The sequence below is a fragment of the Urocampus carinirostris genome, chromosome 9 (assembly GCF_059441175.1).
Source record: "Urocampus carinirostris isolate Australia breed hairy pipefish chromosome 9, RoL_Ucar_1.0, whole genome shotgun sequence".
Classification (NCBI taxonomy): Eukaryota; Metazoa; Chordata; class Actinopteri; order Syngnathiformes; family Syngnathidae; genus Urocampus; species Urocampus carinirostris.
Window position 1 is genome coordinate 11,505,459 of NC_142357.1, and position 20,743 is coordinate 11,526,201.

At 37.9% G+C, this 20,743-nt stretch overlaps 1 protein-coding gene across 2 annotated transcripts; it reads right to left on the bottom strand.

The window, feature by feature from the left end:
• Nucleotides 1-9,294: 9,294 nt before the first annotated feature.
• On the bottom strand, nt 9,295-20,743 carry lman2 (lectin, mannose-binding 2). Of its 2 annotated transcripts, none has more exons than XM_088344533.1 (9): nt 20,702-20,743; nt 20,318-20,536; nt 17,780-17,898; nt 17,351-17,468; nt 13,996-14,075; nt 12,424-12,585; nt 12,229-12,343; nt 11,613-11,732; nt 9,295-10,171 (listed from the first exon to the last, which is right to left on the bottom strand). In XM_088344533.1, the coding sequence occupies exons 2-9, from the start codon at nt 20,451-20,453 to the stop codon at nt 10,011-10,013; spliced, it is 1,011 nt and encodes a 336-aa protein (XP_088200659.1). In that variant the 5' UTR covers nt 20,454-20,536; nt 20,702-20,743; the 3' UTR covers nt 9,295-10,010. The 2 variants fall into 2 exon arrangements, with proteins under 2 accessions (XP_088200659.1, XP_088200658.1); XM_088344532.1 differs by lacking the exon at nt 13,996-14,075 and adding an exon at nt 14,126-14,208 and having other exon boundaries at nt 20,702-20,736.

Below are 20,743 nucleotides of genomic sequence, written 5' to 3' on the forward strand. Positions count from 1 at the left end.
TACAGTCCTTTCCTCTTCTCCTTTCAAGTTCAAAATCCATTGATGCCTTCTCTCCTTATTTTGAGTGTCTATTACACCATAAACATGTGTTTAGGCTAGATATATTCTTTACGGTCTTGTTTAGGGTGGTGATGGCCCCGGGAAAGAAACTCTCTGCTAGCCACATTGGAAGTTAACAGTTGAATTTGGGAAAATTACTCCACCATTAGACACAAAAAACAAACCAGAATTGCTCTTTGCATGCTGGAAAATAAAACTTATGGTGATGCTGCAGGGGTGTTAAACTCATTTAAGCTTGGGGGCCACAGGATAGAACAAACATTCTCTCGGGGGCCGGTTTAGTAGATTAGAGAGAAAGAAAAAAAAGAGAGAAAGAAATAAGAGAAAGATAGGGAGAGAATAGTAGAGAGGGTGGGACAAAAAAAGAGAGAGAGAAAGAGAGACAGAGAGAGAGCGTGAGAAACAAGAGATAAAAACAGAAATAGTGAGAAGGGTAAAGAAAGAGAAAAAATGAAATCCAAAGAGGAATAGAAAGAGGTAAAAAGAGGATAGAAGAGAGAAGGAGATAAAGAGAGGAAGGGGAAAGACAGAAGGGGAAAGCAAATGCGAGAGAACGAGAGTGAAGGAAAAAATGAAGAGAGAGAGCAAAAGATGATAAAAAGAGACAAAAAGGAACAAAGAAAGAGAAAAAGTGTCAGATAGAGTGAAAGAGAGAGAGAGAGAGAGAGAGAGAGAGAGAGAGAGAAATGGAGGAAGAGAGAGAGAGAGAAATAGAGATTAGAGAGAGAGAATTACAAGTGCAGCGTTTGTGAGAGGCACTTGGCTTTGGCAACATCAAGTGGACCTATTTGAACCTACAGCTCTCTTTTTCTTGCGCTTCTCTGAGCGTTTTCTCGTGGGCCGGATACAATCCCCTAGCGGGCCTGATACGGCCCGCGGGCCGCCTGTTTGACACATGTGTGCTAGGATTAGGCAATGTTAGCTTGAATGCGTGTGAATCAACCCAAAGGATTTCCTATCACGATTAAGTCGTATGCAGAAGTCCAAACACAGCAGTTTGTGTTTGTAGAATTTGAGTTGAAAGGCAATCTTGACTTGTTTTTGTCCATGTAAGGGTCGGCCATGTTGAGACTTGCTGTTGATATCACAGTTACTGAGATTAATAACCAATCATTGTTTAGCTTAGTATAGCACGAGAACCATGACAGTCTACTGGCTGAATCCTGGGCTATTTTGATGTCATCTGGTGTCAGTCTCAAAATAGATGCCCACGGCTGGATTTTGCATCTTTTTTTAATATTCTGCAAACATGTTAATAATTAAAATGCTGCGTTTGAATTAAGGTGGCAACTTCAAGATATCTTTTGGGTTGACTTCCAATTGATGATTAAGGATTTAAAAAGAAAGAGACACAACAGTGAAGCGACCGAGATTGAAATATAAAATATCCCTTACAAGCATATACGGTGGCTTGCGACCTTTTGCCACAATTCAGACTTTAAACATAAAGATATAAAACTGTAATTTCTTCTGAAGCATCAACAATAAGTGGGACACAATCATGAAGTGGAACAAACTTTATTGGATACTTAAAAAAATTTTAACAAATAAAAAACGAAAAAGTGGGTGTGCAAAATTATTCAGGCCCCATTGCTGCGATTACAGCCGCAAGTCGCCCGGGGTACGTTTCTATCAGTTTTCCACATTGAGAAACTGATATTTTTGCCCATTCCTCCTTGTAAAACAGCTCGAGCTCAGTGAGGTTGGATGGAAAGCGTTTGTGAACAGCAGTTTTCAGTTCTTTCCACAGATTCCCAATTGGATCGAGGTCTGGACTTTGACTTGGCCATTCTAACACCTTGATATGTTTTTGGGTGACCCATGCCACTGAAGCTTTTGCTTTATGTTTTGGATCATTGTCTTGTTATAAGACAAATCTCCGTCCCAGTCTCAGGTCTTTTGCGGACTCCATCGGGTTTTCTTCCAGAAAGGTCTTCTATCCATCGTCCCATTAATTTTAACCATCTTCCCGGTCCCTGCTGAAGAAAATCAGGCCCAAATCATGATGCTGCCACCACCATGTTTGACTGTGGGGATGGTATGTTGAGGATGATGAGCTGTGCTGCTTTTACGCCAAACATAACGTCTTGCATTGTTGCCAAAAAGTTCGATTTTGGTTTCATCTGACCAGAGCACCTTCTTCCACATATTTTGTGGCAACCTGGTAAAACGTAATGGAAACATTGCAACAACATAGTAATAACGTAATTTGCTATTCTTAAAAGCATTTGGAACTGATATCGCTACGCACTAATCAGTATCCCAAAAAAAGTATCACTCAGATTTAGAAATGATGGCCACCTTTGGTCTAGACAAGGGGTGTCAAACTCATTTTAACTCGGGGGCCACACGACAGAAAAAACATTCTCTCGGGGGCTAGACTAGTAGATTACAGGGAAAGAAAAAAGAGAGAAAGAAATAAGAGAAAGAGAGGGAGAGAAAAGTAGAGACATAGAAACAAGAGATAAAAAAAGAAATAGTGACAGAGGGGGAAAGATATCTAAAGAGAAATAGAGAAAGAAAAGGAGCGTAAAGAGAAGAGAGAACAAGAGAAAGAGAGAACGAGAGAAAGAGAGAAGGGGAGAACGAGAGAAGGGGAGAACAAGATGAAGAGAGAAAGAGAGAGAAACAAAAGAGACAAAAAGCGATATAGTGAGAGAGGGGGAAAGAACACTAAAGAGAAATACAAAAAGAGAACGAGAGAAAAGGGGAGAAAGAGAGTAAAGGAAAACAAGAGAACGGGACAACAAGAGAGAAAAAGAAAGAGAAAAGGTGCAAAAGAAGGTAAAAAGACACCAAGACAAAGAGACAAAGAGGAACAAAGAAAGAGAAAAAGAGGGACAGAGAGAGTGAAAGAGAGAAAAAGAGAGTGAGTGAACATGGGAGAGGGAGAGGAAAATACAAGTACAGCGTTTGTGAGAAGCACCTGGCTTTGGCAACATCAAGTGGATATATTTCAACCTGCATCTCGTCTTTCTCTTGCGCTTCTCTGAGAGTTGTCTCCCGGGCCGGATTCTATCCCTTGGCGTGCCTGATCCGGCCCGCGGGTCGCCTGTTTGACACCCCTGGTCTAGGAGGTTAAAAGAAATTCAAGTCAGACTTTAAAGTAAAAAGACAACAAATACAACAAATAAACATTGAGCAAGCGCCCTTGACAGCCGCTACCAAAAACTCTTTCCCCATTCTCGACACTTTACAATGTTTTGTACGGCACTCTTGACACCTGCTCCCATTGATTTTGTCTTCCCAGCATGCTCCCTGCTACAAAAAAACAATAAGTGAAAACAAAAATATGCTCAGGTAACCTGTTTGTGTAGCATATGAGACTCACTTCTGTGTATGCTGTAACATGATATGTATAGATACAGGCCCTTAGGGACATCACAATATTCATAATTCCACGCAGGTAGGGATTTTATATTTATATTCAATATTTTAAGCAGACAAAAATCAATCCAGGATTGATGATCATTTCTATTGTATTTCAGAATTTTGTAATTTTCCAAGAAAAAACGATTAGGTTATGTTTTCGTTTATTGGAGTTTGACATCAAAGTATTACTTTCTCTATGAATTTTTAAACAAACTTTACTTAATAAACGCTAATTGTATCTTAGTAAAAAAAATAAAAAACGCACCAAATACAACAACATTGAATTAGTTTCTATATTCTTCCTTTTGCGAGGACCCAAGTGCAGAAAGCTTCATGTTAAAAGTTTGATTCATGTTCAAAAAGTTACTGGGTAAAATTATTAATACTCACAAATCCACAGTTTTATCTGAGAAGTAGTTATTGGATTTTTCGACTCGCAAATTTGGTTGGGGCCCTCTGGTGCTAGGAGGTGTGTAAGGCCCTAACAATTCATATTATAATGTTAAGTGGTTAGCGCATGTACGGCACAGTTCATGTCATGGGAACCTCCTGCGTGGGTTCAAATCCAGCTCCAGACCTCCTGTGCGGAGTTTGTATGTTCTCCCCGTGTTTGCGTGGGTTTCCTCCCCGCACTCCGGTTTCCTTCCACATTCCAAAAACATGCATTTCAGGTGAATTGGCCGGTCCAAATTGTCCTTAAGTGTGAATGAGTGAGTGAGTTGTCTGTCCTTGTGTGCCCTGCGATTGGCTGTCAACCGGTTCAGCCCACTGCCCGATGATTGCTGGGATGGGCTCCAGCACCTCCGTGACCCTTTTGAGGATAAGCGGTGCAGCTAAGGATGTCTCATATCTTTTAGATTTAATTCCCACTTATGTTCCGGTCTGGAGCCTTGGCTCTGAAAATGCTGGTCTACGAGTGACCCCAAGAGCCAAGAAGAGATCCGCAGGTTCGAGAGCGTCCTCCATTCGGGCCCCAGTGCTGTGGAATGCTCTGACCCCTGAGTTTCAATCTTTAGTGGAATTGTTTAAATCTAAGCTAAAAACACACTTCTATTCCATAGCATATGAATAACCTATATTTTATGTTGACAATATCTGTTTATTATTTGTTATTGTAACATCCATTACAGCCTGGTCATCCTGGAAGGGGGATTACCTCATGTGCGGTCCCTTCTCAAGGTTTCTTCATTTTTCTCATGTTGAGGTTTTTGACTTTTTCCTTGCCCTCATGTAGGTTTTAGATCAGGTTTTAGATGGTGTAATAGTTTGTAATAATCTGTGGTCTTTTCAGCCCTTTGAGACTCTTTGTGATTAAGGGCTGTACACATAAACATGACCTGATTCCCCCCTATGTTCCGGTCCGAAGCCTTCATTCTGAGAGCGCCAGTCTTCTGGTGATCCCAAGAGCCAAGAAGTGTTCCGCTGGTTCGAGAGCGTTCTCCATCCGGGCCCCGGTGCTGTGGAATGCTCTTCCCCCTGAGATCCTTTCTGCAACCTCAGTGGAAATGTTTAACTCTAAGCTTAAAACACACTTTTACTCTATAGCATAGGAATAACCTATACTTTTCTTGGACAACATCTCTGTATTATTTGTGATTGCAACATCCTTTGCTGTCTGGTAATCCTGAAAGGGGGATGCCACATGTGCGGTCTGAAAGGGGGAGGCCACATGTGCGGTCCCTTCTCAAGGCTTCTTCATTTTCCTCATGTTGAGGTTATTGAGTTTTCCTTGCCCTCATGTAGGTTCCAGATCAGGGGATGGTGTAATAATAGTCTGAAAAATAGTCTGTGTAATAACCTGTGAAGCCCTTTGAGACTCTTTGTGATTAAGGGTTATACAAATAAAAATGACTTGACTTGACTTTTAATATAATTCTAATTTTATATTTCGATATTGACAGGAAATCCTCTGACTGCCGACACTGCTTTACCATACGTTTCACATCACATGAAACAGCCGCCAGTAATTTTCTTGAATTCAGTACGCAGCAAGTGTTTTCTCATCTTGTTTCGATGCTAACATGTCACGTTCATCTGTTTACTTTCAGCTTCAGTGCCCTCATCAAACGTCTTTGAAAGCACCGGCATCGTTTGACTGCGAACAAAGTACTTTTCCCCCCCATAGGCGCCGGTTCTTTGCCACCTGAGATGATGCTAATTTTGCCACGCGTGAAAGGCTTTGCTATTGTTGATATCTGATTAGCACGTTTGATTTCAAGCTTTTGAGCGAAATTGCCTCGATTCTTGACAGGCTTAATGTTGTTCCAGAAAATCCAAGCAGGTATATTTTTTAACAAATGATAACAACTCGGTTAAGTCGAATGTATGTGTCGGGTTTTTAATCGTCTGCTTTCTCTGGCATTCAAACATTCTTCAACAGATTAAATGGTGCCGTTATTGCCGTGTTGCCAAAGCCGCTTATTTCCCGCCATGTGCCACAGATACCAAACAAAGAATTATTTACATGTCAACACACAGAATAATTGCACACACAAATTCTAAATCGGGGGGGGGTTGAAAAGACACATTGTTGTGACTCGTTGCGGGCTTCAATCACAAAATAGAAAATTGTTCTAAAAAGGTAAGACTAGAAATTATGAAGTTGAACTGAGTAGGTAAGAGTAAATTAGTACGTCATGATACCACAATTTAATGTTGACCCCCAAAATATATTACATTGCATTGAAATAATACCACGAAATAGGCCTAAATTATTAAAAAACTTGTTTTATGATTACTTTTGGGACACTATATTATCTAGCACCTCCTAGTGGTAGAAAATCACTTCATTCATTAGAAAGAACAATTTGTATGAATGAATGAATAAAACTTTATTCGAACATTAAAATAAAAACAGAACAAAAACAATAACTCAACAACAAAATAATATTACATAATATGTTCGAAAAGGGGTAGTCAGAAGCAAATGCTTATATTCCCTACCCCTTATGTATTCATTTTTTAAAAAGGTAAAAATACAAACTATCATATAAACGTGCGTCTGTTAAATACTTGTAGAGCAAAGAATTTGTATTTATTTTACATAATATGAGCCTCACTTAGAGGGAGCAGGCATAATTGCCCCTCATCTTGCTGCTACGGCTACTCAAAGCCTCATAAAAGCCAGGACAAAAATATTTTTCTTTTTGGTAACTTTGAGTCTATGTATATTGTGTACTTTCTTCAGCTTTAAAGGCACTCGTTTTGGTTGCTCTACACAATATAGTGACATCCGATGGTCAAATAATACACACTGTAAGGAAATTACGCATGTAAATTACGTTTCAAACAAGTTTCATATATATATATAACTTTGTGTTGTGCGCTATTCGACATTTGAAACATTTGGAATCAAATATAAAATAAATGAAAATACTGTACAATGGCATAACTGTTAAAAAGTAAATGTAGTTATTTGAATTTCAAGGGTGATCGTTATTCTTTGTTACTGTTTTCATGGTTGCAGGGTTGATCTCTAAATTAAATTGTCAAAGTTTCTATTCCCCCTGAGATTACTTTTAACTTTCCTTGTCAAAAATGTTCATACATGGGTCAATTACAGAGATCCCTCGGTTTTCGCGGTTATTGGGGACCAGAACAATCCTCGAAAAGTGAAAATCCCATTGCACCTTCATATTAGCCCCCAAAGGATCAAACTTACATCGAGATGAAATCATTCCGGATTTGGAGTATACGACCATAACAAAATAACAATTATAGATCGACAATTAATAACAATCAAACCATAATCACAGTTGAATGAATGATTTTATCGTCATTGTACAAAAGTGAAACGAACTTTCAGTGTAAGAAAGCAATTTAAAGCGCGCTAGCATCATGTGTCCTTGAGACAGATCCCTGCAATGATTAAAATAAGACAGACCCAAATGTGGGGGTTTCATTTTAAATTTTTGCACAAGGTCATCCATTTCATGTCTAATGGACCTGCCGTTGGCAAGATATAGTCCGCGGCAGTGGCTTCGGACAATTGTCAGCCTAACTGTAGCAGTAGGCCAGACCTACAGCCTCACGATTTCTATCTCGCCAGACGCCGTCGCAGTCAATTCCCGGACTAGATAAAAATCTATGGAGCACCCGGTGGTCACTGCGCATGCCCATCCCGGCTGTTTGATTGACAGCCCACATGAGCCTAACAAAAGTGCGCACATATAAGTCACAACAGCCTATCATGGCCGCGCACACAGTCAAACCCACTCAAAACAGAGCGCTCTCTACAATGCATGAATCAATGACATTAATGACAACTAAGACAAAATCAACTCGTTTAAAGGTTCTTGAAGGAGTGAACTAGCAATTACTGAAGCGCTAAGTAGCGAGGGGGTCTCTGTACTTGTGGAAGATCAAACTGCAATAATTTGATTGAAAATTTGTTGCATATTTCAATGAACTATACCACCATCTAGTGGATGATAATTCATAGTACAAATGTCACATGAACTGCATCAACTAATAAACAGTATGTCAAGCAATCGAGATCAATCAATATTTTCCATGGATGGAACCGGAAGACAAGGCCATTCTTAATTTCTAAGGCAGATGTTTTACAAACATTTTATAGTACAATACATTTTGGATATACTACATTATAATTATAATTAATACAGTATATCATGAGGGCCCCACGAATACCACGCAAATGCCAGGAATCCATTAATGCATGCAATAAATAACAGAATAATTTATACAATATTTATAAAATATGTGATATAATTCAATATGCATAATACAATAACAGTTGCTTCGCTTTTCCTCAAACCCCAAAAAGTCGTGTTGTAATTGTGTAAACAAGGATTATTTGTTTTTGTAAACGATCTTATTTCACTAGAATTTTTTCTAAATGAGCAGAAAATACTGATTATTTTAAGAATGATAATCCTTTGAATTGCTTTCTTATATTATTTTATTTTCCCATAATTTTAAGGTGATATTACTTCACAAACACGTTAAAAAATTGTAAATGGTTCAAAAAATGTGTCCATTGGAAGATAACTCATCTTATTTCAACTATTACATAAGGTGAGAAAGTTTACCCGAGCTGCTAAATATTAAAAATATTTCAATAATGAATAGAGCTTTTAAATTTTAAAATACATTTCTTACAGTCATTTTAAAGTGCCATTTTAAGAGTTTTCTTAGATAATGTCATCATTTAAAAAACACTACAGACCAAAAAACATTAACAAATTGTAGAAATTTGGAATGAATGTTACTGTAGTTGTCAATAGATTTAGTGATTAAAAATGTACAACTAAGGTTTAAGAAAGCGCTTCTGATATTAATTCCTCTAGATAGCACACTTTGTCTCAATATGCAATGAAGCTGTATTAAACTGGCATTTATCTTTGAAATATCTAGAGACAGTAGAAGTATTATCTTGAGCCCGACAATGTCAATCATTACCTTCTGCTCGCCGTTTAATTTTTTTAACTTATCCACCCATCGTTGTCAATCACGAGTCCGTCACGCCAAAACACATACGTGAGTAGAAAACACAAATACTGTGATCTCAAGAGCCAAGAAGAAATCTGCAGGTTCAAGAGCAAACTTCATTCAGGGCCCCGATGTGAAATGCGCTGCCTCTGAGATTTGATAGGCAACCTTAGTGGAAGTATTTAAATCTGAACTATAAGCACACATATATTCAATAGTTTATGAATGATGTTGACCTCAGAAAGTTGTCAATCTGATATTACCAATATTTCATTTTGATGTCTGTGTGTTCTGAGTCTTCTCGAGGTTTCTTCATTCTCCTCATGCTGAGGTGTTGCTTGCCTTCATGTAGGATTTAGATAATGGAATAGTAATGGTAGTTTTTTTGTAATTAAGGGCTTTACAAATAAACTCGTTGAGATTTTTTTTATTGCAGTTTTCCATCCTCAGTGCAATCAGGTGATAACCGACAGAGAACGCAGCTACTTCAAAATAGCCCAAAAGCAGGATAAGGCGCTGCTGTCATATTTATCAACTCAAATTAAACCAGGATACATTCAGTAACCAAACGTACAGTACAAAACCATGGATTTCAATTTAATGTCAACGTTTTTTCAATAAGATATGTAACACGTAAATATGTTTGAACATGATTGGTTTTAGTTCTTCCTCTTTTGTTGCAATTATAAGTAGTCTCGGAGACTAGACATTTTACTGAAATACTGTGTTAATTGTGGACACAGATTTGAATTCAAAACAGATTTTTTTTTTGTAGTTGACAAATAATAGCCACTTACTCCGTTACATCGGCTAAGAGATGAAAAGGAATATGATTTTCTACAGTAAAATACCACTTTTGTTTTTTTAGAAACAGAATTGTAAAGAAAATTGTACTTTACCCAGAATGTGGACATAGAAATGACAGGCAAAGCCACCCCAAATACAAAAAAAAAAAAAAAACACAACAACAAAAAATAACAGTGCTTTTATCTGGGATTTGTATACAATGTTTTGAAACCCCCGCCCCTCCCAAAACAGATTCACATTAATATGTGCTTTAACAGTTCACCATCAGCTCTTTTTTTGCTGGGAGCTTTACCGCAGATTTCTTCCTGGGACAAGTTCTTTCAGTAGAATCTTTTATTTCGTTCCTGTCGCTTCTGGAAGACCACGGCGCCCACAACGCCGCACACGACGATGCCCAACAGTGCGCACAGCAAGATCAGGAATACTTTCCAACCCGTCAGTGGCGTGCCCCGAAAATTGCCTGTTGGGTCGTCGATGTTGTCTGTGGGGGAAGCAAATTGGACATTCAAAGAACAATATTACTTTAATTTGTAGTACCAACGGGCAAAATATACATTTTGTTTTTACTATTACAAACGGTTTTGCTCATTCCTTTTAGAACAAATATACAGTGGTGCTTTGGCTTTCGAACATCTCGACCAAAATTTAGTGTGCATATAACTTCTTCATAGCCGAATTTAAACACTATTTAGGTATTTTAGTAGACAATTTTTTCCATTTTTCCAGTAACATAAAAGAAGAAATCCAGCGTGAAGCCGGTTCAATTTACAAATGCAATATTTCATCTTGCGTGTGCATTTATCAAGACATATGATTTTTGAATCTTAAGTAAATCCTGAATATATTTGTGGATCTGAACAATATGTTTACATTACCATTTACCACTGGGAGAAGCTTCATTCCATTTTTTCATGGCCCATGATGGATGTTTGTGATCGGTACGTAATCTTTCCGCTATCCATCCATCAATTATCTATCTGCACCACTTGTCCTCAGTAGGGTCGCAGGCTTGCTGGAGCCTATACCAACTGTCTTCGGGCAGTGGGCAGGGGACACCCTCAACTGGTTGCCAGCCAGTCGCAGGGCACAGAGACAGACAACTCACTCGCTCATTCACACCCAGGGACAATTTGGACCGTCCAATGAACCAGACATGCATGTTTTTGGAATGTGGGAGGGAACAAGAGTGCCAGGAGATAACCCACGCAGGCACAGGGAGAACATACAAACTACACATGGGGAGCCAGCGGTAGCTGGATTTGAACCCTGAGCCTCCGCAACGTGGGGCTGCGCGCAAACCATCCCAGTCGCCGTGCTGCTCCATGTACCATAATACATGTTCATAATTGATACATAATATTTGCACTAATTTTGTTTTATTTTATTACACGTTTCTTAACTATCACATGCTGCTGCCCGTCAATGCTGAGTTCCAGCTCATCTATGAAGAGCAGGATGATGCTTAAGAACGGTGGGGGCGAAGAGAGAGAGAGAGACAGAGACAGAGAGAGAGAGACAGACAGACAGACAGATAGAAATAAGTCAGACAGACAGACAGACAGATAGAAATAAAGTCAGACTTCCACCGCCAACCTGGAACGGATTAAGTTCAAAAGCTGAAGCACAAGTGTTTTATCATGAGGAAAGTTTGGAAAAATGCATATTTTTGGTTAAGATGCTAAGGCTGTGGGTTTTTTTTTTTATGAGTGACACATTGATACAGGGGAGGATGAATGAATAATTGGCCTTCATTGTCATTATCCAGGTATAACGAAACTGGAGGGAAGAAATATTGAAATATCGCTTAGCATGAAAAAACTATACAAAATTCCAGACTAGAGGAAAAATGTTTTTTTGTGGTTGATATTATTCTAGATGTCATCGGGCCAGCCTGACAATCCACTGGCATCTTGCAACCATACCTTTTGGAGACTTGAACAGGCTGACACTTGGCTCGATCTTTGTCCAGTCCTGATTCTCCTCCTCTGGTGTGTGCTCCACCATTAACTGGTAAAGCTTCATCGAGATGATGTCGTGGTGGTCTACCACAAGGAAGAGAGAAGTCAAGACCCACACCCTCTTTTTTTTCGACGTCATTCAAACTTTTGAGCACACAGCAACTTATATATATATATATATATATATATATATATATATATCGACCTAAGATTGAACTAATGATGGGGAAATTGAGGACTTAGTTTGTGGGTGAAAACATTGAAATATTGCGAGTTTTCGGTAAACATAGAATTAAGTACTGTCAAACCTCCCGCTTTGCTTCCAATATGTATTATATGAAAAATGTTGGAAAAAATTGACTGATTTCTCCCGAATGGCGTTATAAATGTTGAGACATCACAGTGGTGTTTTGTATTTAGAACACATTCTTGGCAGAAAACACCAGTTGGACGTTTTCCTCGGTGATGGATATGAAATAGGAATAAGCCATCGCGTATTCAAAACAATGGTGTTTAAAATGTAGCAAAAAAGTAGCCTCTCGTAGTCTGGAATCTACAGTAGTTGTGTAAAATGCCTCACCAGAAAGATCTCCAGTGGCCGCTGAGGCCCCAAAGAAATATCCCGTGGGAAGACGAACCCCTTCGATATCGATGCATTCCTTCCACACGTTCTTGTCCTCCACATCCATCATCACCTGGAGGGTGACAAGAGTGCGCCGAAGCACTAGACTGTAATTTTCCACTCGCATGTTGCTCTGAGTGATGCAAAACATACCGTAAGTCTCCCTTTGGAGTAGCGGATGGCGAGGTAGGTATCAAACTCACGGTTCCGAATGTCAGCCGAGCAGCCGCCTAACTCTGACAAGCGCCCGTCTTTGCCGTGGTCGTAGCTCACTGTGCCGTTGTTCACCATGGCCGATATGTATGGGAAGGTACGCTGGGAACGCCGATGAGCACAACGAGTTTATTCATTTGCACACATTGACGCATGTACATTTAAATTAATCTTAAAGACAGAGAATACCCAGGGGTGATGTTGCAACACAAACGAAAAAATAGCAATGGATAAACAAATACAATCCATCCTGAGGACCACACAAATTTATACATTTTGGCTATATGAAATAACTGATATGGATCTCATTTAAGTGGATTCAAAATGATTCTAATATTATTGCAAACAAAATATTTTTGTGCCTTTTGAATTCTATTCTTTTTTTGTGGGTAAAACTGCAACCTGAAACATATGTATTCTAACCTCCGCTTGAAGCAGACACAAAGCCCCACGTTTTATTTTACTTTGTGCTCTCAATTGTTTTTCGCTCCACTTTAGCGATACAAATCACAAAACAAATTAATGTGAAAATGCTACTTGAAAGAAGTAAAATTAATGTCTTACATTACATTTTCTATTTTTAAGAGGTCAGGGGTGAGGGGGGACTTTGTTTTCTCTAATAGAAATTAGGGTATTCGAATTAATGCAATGAAATTTCTTAAACATGATATTTGCTGTGTATAGTCTATACACAATGATTTTGCACATTTGCACTGCATTGTTTGAGCCCGTAAAACTACAAATTGAGGTGTATGCGATTTCTCAAATTCTATAAAACAATGCAGTAAAACATTTTGAGCCACCTTTCTAATTTATACAGTACATTGTAGTGTGCTCTTTGTTTTATCATTTATTATTTAATATTATATTATTTCATGTCAGTATTTGTTATTCTCAAGTACAGTCGTCAATTAGCCAGGAGTGTCTGTAACATTGTGGGGAAAAAACTATGAAGACACATGAAAAACATGCAAACTTGGTATAGGAGCCTAGATTCAAAATGTACAAAACAATATCGAAATAAATAGTTTGATTGACCAGGTGAATTAGTGTATGGAAAACGACATGCGCAAAATACCTCTTAGGTCAGGTCAGCCTGATACTGCAGTGCGTTATGACCTCTGCCATATTAACTAAAAAAAAAACAAGTGCTTTGTCAAATGAAGCTAGTAAATCAAGTATGTGCCTGAAGGGTATGTTTCCTATACCCACATGACATGTATCCTGCAGAATGCTTCTCTTCTCAAAATATAGATTTTGAAAATTAATGAGATGAGAAAACATTTTCCAAGGGCACAGAGAAATGCAAGGGGGTAATACGCCACAGGGTGCTATGAAACCAAGAGATGCTGACACGGGTGCTTAGACAAACTGATTCAGAGATGCAGTTCAAGGACCTATAAAAAAAAGGCTGACACGAATGTAAAATGAGTGAAAAAAATTCGCCATGTGGCTTTAAAACTTAAAATATGAAACTGGCGACAACATGCTGACGAGAAGGTCAGCACTCACGTCGGCCGCGTCATCGTTTGAGTATGTATCAATAAAAACAGCCAGGCCCTGGAAGATCGCGTGGTCAGAAAACGCGGGGCCTGAGGACAGAGGAGGCGGTCAATGGCTGGGTCGAGGGTATCGTACTTACGTCCATGCCCTGCAGGTCGTTGCGGAAGGTGTCCAGAAATATTGACAGGCCCACAAACTGGTCCTGGTTCCCAAATACCGAGCCTAAGAGGGAGGCAGAGAGCCTGAGAACCAGCAATATATGTTTTTAAATAAGTGTGCAAAAAATGGCCAGATAACAAATTGACAATCACTACGTTTAAATGCAGGTAATACTGTGATTGTAATCTGTAACTGTATGGCTGTTTAAATTACTAACGGATTTAAACTATTTTGGATGGATGTATTGCTAGGAATTTATGACTCTAATATGCAGTTTTATCTCTACTTAGGATGGACCGATCTTCCGAAAGTTTCTGTAACCGAAGTTTGTGTCCGACAAAAATCGTCTTGGTTATACAATCAGTTTTCCAGTATGTGAAAGCAGTGACGCTACCACTAAAGGTTCGCTCAGTTACGCACCAACAGCGCCCTTGTGGTTAATCAGCAATGCTAAGCCACCAGGGCTGATATATTTTTTGCCAGTGCGCATTGTTTGTGTTTCCAGCCATAGGTCCAGCGAAGAGAGAGAAAAAGGGAGCCAGAGCTCCACTTATGATTGAATAGAAGCAAAATATTATCCCAAAATATGGAAGTGAGTAACAAATGAAGATATGAAAAAGCCTCAAGAGCTCGCTGGGAAACCGTTCAAGCGTCAGCTGCAATGCCCGACGATGACAATGAACCAGAAGAGCCGTTATCGCCTGCAGAAGTTAAGGATGTGAGTGCTTGCTGGGAAAAACATTCTGATAAAGCCAGGAGCGGACAGGCAATAGAAATATTTGATGAATACCGTTTGAAAAATTTTAAAACATTCTGTGTTCCAGACAGAAACAACAATCGCTGGATCGCCATTTGATGCATCGGCAGCACAGTGTTTGAAAAAGCGTGCCGAGTGGATTACTTTTACACTGACTTTATACATTTTATCATTTTGTTGTTGTGTTTTTAACACTTCTTGGTTAATAAAGCTTTGTACAGTACAGTGACTTCACATTTTGCCTTATTAGCCATATTTCTTGTTTAATTAAAACTATGTGGTATATTTATGAACATTGACTGAACAATAGTGTACCTTTGGAGAAGTTACAGTTGATTTAATGGGGGTTTAATTGGATTCTTTTAATATCAATGGGAACCTTGTTTCAATGTATTTAAGTTCGCAAGTAGATGTGCCACTGTATGAGAATCCAAGCAAAAATAAACTTTTATTATCAATCATATTATCATTATAGCTAACTTTTATATTCACGGGTAGAAAAATCTTCCTCATCGCTTTGAATTGTTAAGATAAAAAGAGTATGTTATTTGTAAAGCTTCCCCCCAACCCGAAAGGCAATATTATGTGTAAAAGTTTTGGCATCTTTGTATAATTTGTCCTTCCCTCACTTGCATCTTTCTTTTTCTTTCTTTTTATTTTCTTTCATTTTATGTATTAATTATTTATCGTATTTTTCGTTGTAATTTAGTTTGTGCATTAAAATGATAATGCAACATTGATGTAAAATAGTTGTGTGGAATTGAGCATGCGTTACCTTCAATTACTAAAAAAAAAGACAAGAAAAGAATCAGATTACGAACGGAATATTGGATTTTTGGAGCAATCCGAATGAACCATTTACATAGCTAGAAAACAAACAAACCCCACATACAGGTACATGACGTTTGTGCATTACGCAAATTGACGTAATTCTGCATTTAACCTTTGACATTTATCAAGGATGATTTCATTTATGACATTAACCAAATTCAACAAAGTACCGTGCTCGATTCCTCCAAACTCCAAAAGTGAGATCATTTTCTGCGCTCCGTGTGTTTACTAGATCTGCTCATTCTTGGCTAGCCAAAAGCATCGACTTACACTATTTATAGTAGGAAATAACTGTGACATAGACAATATAGTTATGGATAAACCTGTAGCATTTTCACTGTGGAGGTAGAATATAAACTGGAAATTTCCCAGGGAAATCAACAAAAACACATGCCCTTAAAGCAAGTAGCGAATAATCGTGTGTACCATCAGTCTCTGTTCTCGAAGTCGCACAGTGCTTTAGGGCAAAAAATATATCCTGGATAATGAAAACGGTGTGTGCGCGCACAAGTAATCGTGTTACTCTACACAAGCACAAGCAATCAGAAAATGAATGGTCTAATCTAACAATCGCATCTGAATACTCTCGGTCAGACTAAGACCTGAATTAAATTATTGTGCGCTTTACCGTGGTTTAATATAATCAAAATACTGGCAATATTCTGTGGCCAGTGTTCATCTATGTAATTAGCTAGTGCCAGTGGCGTAGCGGTTTTACAGGTCTCTCGAGGCACAGCTCATGCTGAAAGATTTGAGAAACTCGTGCGGATAATGGATGGATGGATGTTACATTTTTTAAAAAAAAGGCTTTTTTCCACGGACTCCATACCTATTTAATCAAGACTACGCATAACCGAATACTGCAGCAACAACTTACAACAACATGACTTCCTTGTAAAAGTACAGGTACAAGACTGAGACACCGCAGATTACATTGAAAATCAAAGGCTCATTATGAAGTGTGACAAATGTCTATAACCCAAAACGATATAACATGACCAAAAACATTCTGACCAGTATTCCTGAGAGAATGCATACTTTACTCCAGTGGTTGTCAAATAGGGGTAATGTGATGGTACTCTGGGAGGCACATTATATTCTAAATGAACTGAAAAAAAAATGTTTCACACCAAAATGGTTTAAAATAATTTTCAAATGATATCATTTCAGGAAAACTGTATGTAAAAAAAAATGTGGAAAAATCATTTATAAATCTATTTAAAAATTTGAAAAATTGCTTTTTTAAGGTTAAAATTGACTACAAGACCCAAAGAGATAAAATATATTTTCATTATTTAAACAAGCAAATTGATTTCCCAAGACAACATGGATATTTTATGAGGAAAGGCTATATTACTGTTTCAATTACGTCACTATATTTACTAACTGGCCTTATTTTTAAAACTAATTTATCTTTTAAAGAATTTACACACTTTGATCTTAAACAGTAAATGTCTACTCATCACTTCAACAAACCAGTCTTATCAGAGATTTGGAGTTTTAATCATAGAATATTAGGATGTGATCAATTTGTTCCGCCGATAATGAGGCATAGAAACCTATAGCAGTTCCGCAGATAGCAACCACAAAAAGATTTAGACCAAGAGCCATGCTCACCTGCATGTAGTCTTTCTTTTGTGTACCACAAAGCAATGCCATCGCCGTGCAGATTCTTTTTGCCCTGCCCGTGGATCTTAAAGTGGATGTGCATTTCCCAGTCTTTCAGGTAACATGGCTGCATATCACAAAATGCCACAAAAAGCTGTTTTTTTAGGTGTTTTAATACAAACACATAAGTTACTAATTACATTTCAAGTTTATGGAAAACGCTTAAAAAAACCAAGATTGTTTCAATGTAGCTTGGGTCACAGTGTGGTCTATCAATTTAATATCATATAGGAGAGTACAAATACCAAAAAAACTAAATGAGTGAGTATATTTGTAGCAAATTATAAATTATGTTGTTGTTTACATCATGATTCCTTGCATGCAGCATCAAGATTTAAAAATGTCCAATATAACAATGTGTGGGGAAAAAATGCTCACTACTGTGTTCCAGATCGATCCCTGCCTGCTTCTCTCATCAGGAGTGAGTCGCACATACGAGCTGGTCACCAAAGTGCTCCCAGAGAAGTCCCACTGGCCGGATGAGCCGCTCCCCACGCCTAACGAACACAACAAATTAGTTAATAAATTGTGATGCATTTAAATCATTCCAAGACAAAAGAATATATTTAAAATTAGATGTTGTGTGATTATTTTTAACATTAGCCCAGACATTAAAAAACACTTTAAACGTGCCTTAAAGCCCGTCTGAAACCATGTTACACATTTTATGACACCCGATTGAACCCTTAATTTTGGACCGTCAATTTTGATTCATGTTAAAAAAAAAAACTCAAATCCCACTCTTTTTTTGGGGCCTACCCAAAGGTTTTAACCAACCTTGCAAATCAAAAATTCTTACCTTTTCAACGTTACTTTAAATCACTAATTTGATTTAGTCTTCTAAGGGCCAGTGCGTCCAGAGACTGTAGTAGAAAAGCTTAATTTAAAAACAATATTGATTTAAAAAATGTGGAAGATACATAAATCAATAAACTCAAACTTTTAAAAATACTCATTAGTCAAAGATTTTGAATTTATTTTACATAACAAGATCCTCACAGAGAGGGACCTGACATATTTGTCTGCCATTTTGCTGCTACTGGTATAAAAAAACATTGCAAAAGGCTGGGCAAAAAATGAAAGAAAAGGTCAAGTTTGGTCACTTTGTCTCTCTAGTTTGCTTTTTAGTACTTGTTTCTAGTTGCATTAAACGATACAGTGTCATCTTTTGGTCAAATAATACAAACAGTCTTTTCGGTATAAAATCCATCTAAGTAAAATTGTTCAGGTAGTGGAAGCTATAGCTTTTTTTGGTGATAGGAATGAGTGGAGAGGTGTTGTGAAAGGACAATGGGATGTTTGGACATGATCGAAAGGGATGGGCAGGGCACCTGTATGATACAGCAGGGCTAAACCAATGAAAGCTTTCGGGCCTGCTGTTGAACAGAAGAGTGTGTTGTGTCACCCTGACCCGAGTGACATGGCCGCTTTCTTGGGTCCCGTTTCATCTGGAGGGATGAAAGCATGACTATCTTGGGTGCAGAGATGATTAACTTGTTTGGGTCTTTGGGCATTTGGGCTGGCCATGGTCATTTTTTGGTGTGTTTTTTGCTACTTTTTTTCCTTTTTCTTTTCTTTGTTTTTGTGTTTGTCTTGCTGTCGGTCACCCCTCTCGAGGGATGTGACCAGGGTAGATAGATCGATAGAATGTTCCTATAGATATATAGAATGTTCCGAGTTTCCCCGGGGTGTATTTTATAATAAGATTTTTAATGTGTATTCCAAATTGATTATAATATTTAAACATATTCTCCTTTGGGATTTTAAGAACGTTATTGGTTGCACTAGACAATACAGTGAAATCTAGAGTTCAAATAAATCACAATGTCCCTTTAACTTCATCATGAGGACATTACACAATTTCAATACAATAATTTGAAATCAAAATTGTTTTACTATGATTGTGGGATTTGAAAAATATGCCAAATAGGGTCTTTGGCCCAGGCAAACTGGCTACTATCACAAAGTAACAATTGGGAGTAAGGCACGGCTGACATTCTTTTAAGTTGGCACATTCACATTTATCTTTGTTTTCTTGCGATCGGAAGCCACACGCCATTCTGAACAGTCGTACTTCTAGTTTAGAGAGGGCGTGGCAATTTGTGCAACTATTTTACTGTAAGAAGATGACTTGCTTTATCAAATCCAAATGTATTTGTATAGCAACTTCCGGAATCTTTAAGCTAATTATTCCTTTTTTTAGTTCAACAAATATTAGGACACGTCAACCCTACTTTTGGAAATTGTTAAGACGTCTAACCATGTCTTATGTGATTTTTTAAAAATACACTTATTGTATATCACACCATTGTGGCAGTACTGTGAAGAATCAAAGGAGCGAGTTTGTCGACTAAACAGGTTTGCATAACATATACTATATTGAGCAAGGTATTCCCTTCTATTTTTTTCCATTATTTCCCCTCGTTTTACTTTTTTTAAAACACATTTTAAATGTTATTTATTTATGTATTTATTTCAAATGGGGCTTCTTACAAAATAGCAAAACTGTCCCATTTTACACATTTGGCATTTTGAAGTACAAGTTTAACAAAATTAAAAGAACATTGTAAACCTCATATCATTAAATTGAGCAAATTTATTGGTGGCTCTTATTTCTTACAAAATGACTAAACTCTCCCTTCCCCCTTGGCACTATTTCTGTTTTATTTTATTTTCAGAACAAAAGCCAAATAATAGGGTTTTAGGTCTTTTCAGCACTAAATTTGACATTTAGTTCTATAGTATTACGGTACTTGTATATTTGAAGTGATTTGTAGAATTTCTGCAATATTTTATGTAGTATTCTGTGCAGCCCTTTGATACTTTTTGTGTTTAACGGCTATAGAATTAAACTTGACGAATGAAAGTTTCATTTAAACATGACATTTTGCAAGCGTTCTAAAATTGCGGTCTTACCTTGATAAGGTTTCATCAACGAGTGTTCTCGTTTAAGGTGCTCCGCGTTGCCATCGGTAATGTCGCCGCACACCGCTCTCAACACAGCGGTGAGAACAAAACACACAAAGCCGGCAAACGTTCTAAAACTTGCCATTTTGCAAGATAATCTCAATTGGAATTCAGCCTTCAAAATACAAAACCTGCAAACTCCATGAAGAAGCCGGTGCGTCTGTTATTCTATTCCGGAAAGAAAATACCAACACGAGAAACGTTATTTCATATATTCTCGCTCGAATCAAAGTAATTCTTTATACAATTTATACACAGTTCATATTGACCATGTAAGACATAATTAATTTACAATATACAAGTCAAAATAGGAAAAAAATAAAAAGTATTTACCTCAGGAAACATTTTCACATTTGCTTGTTTCTGTACACAGCT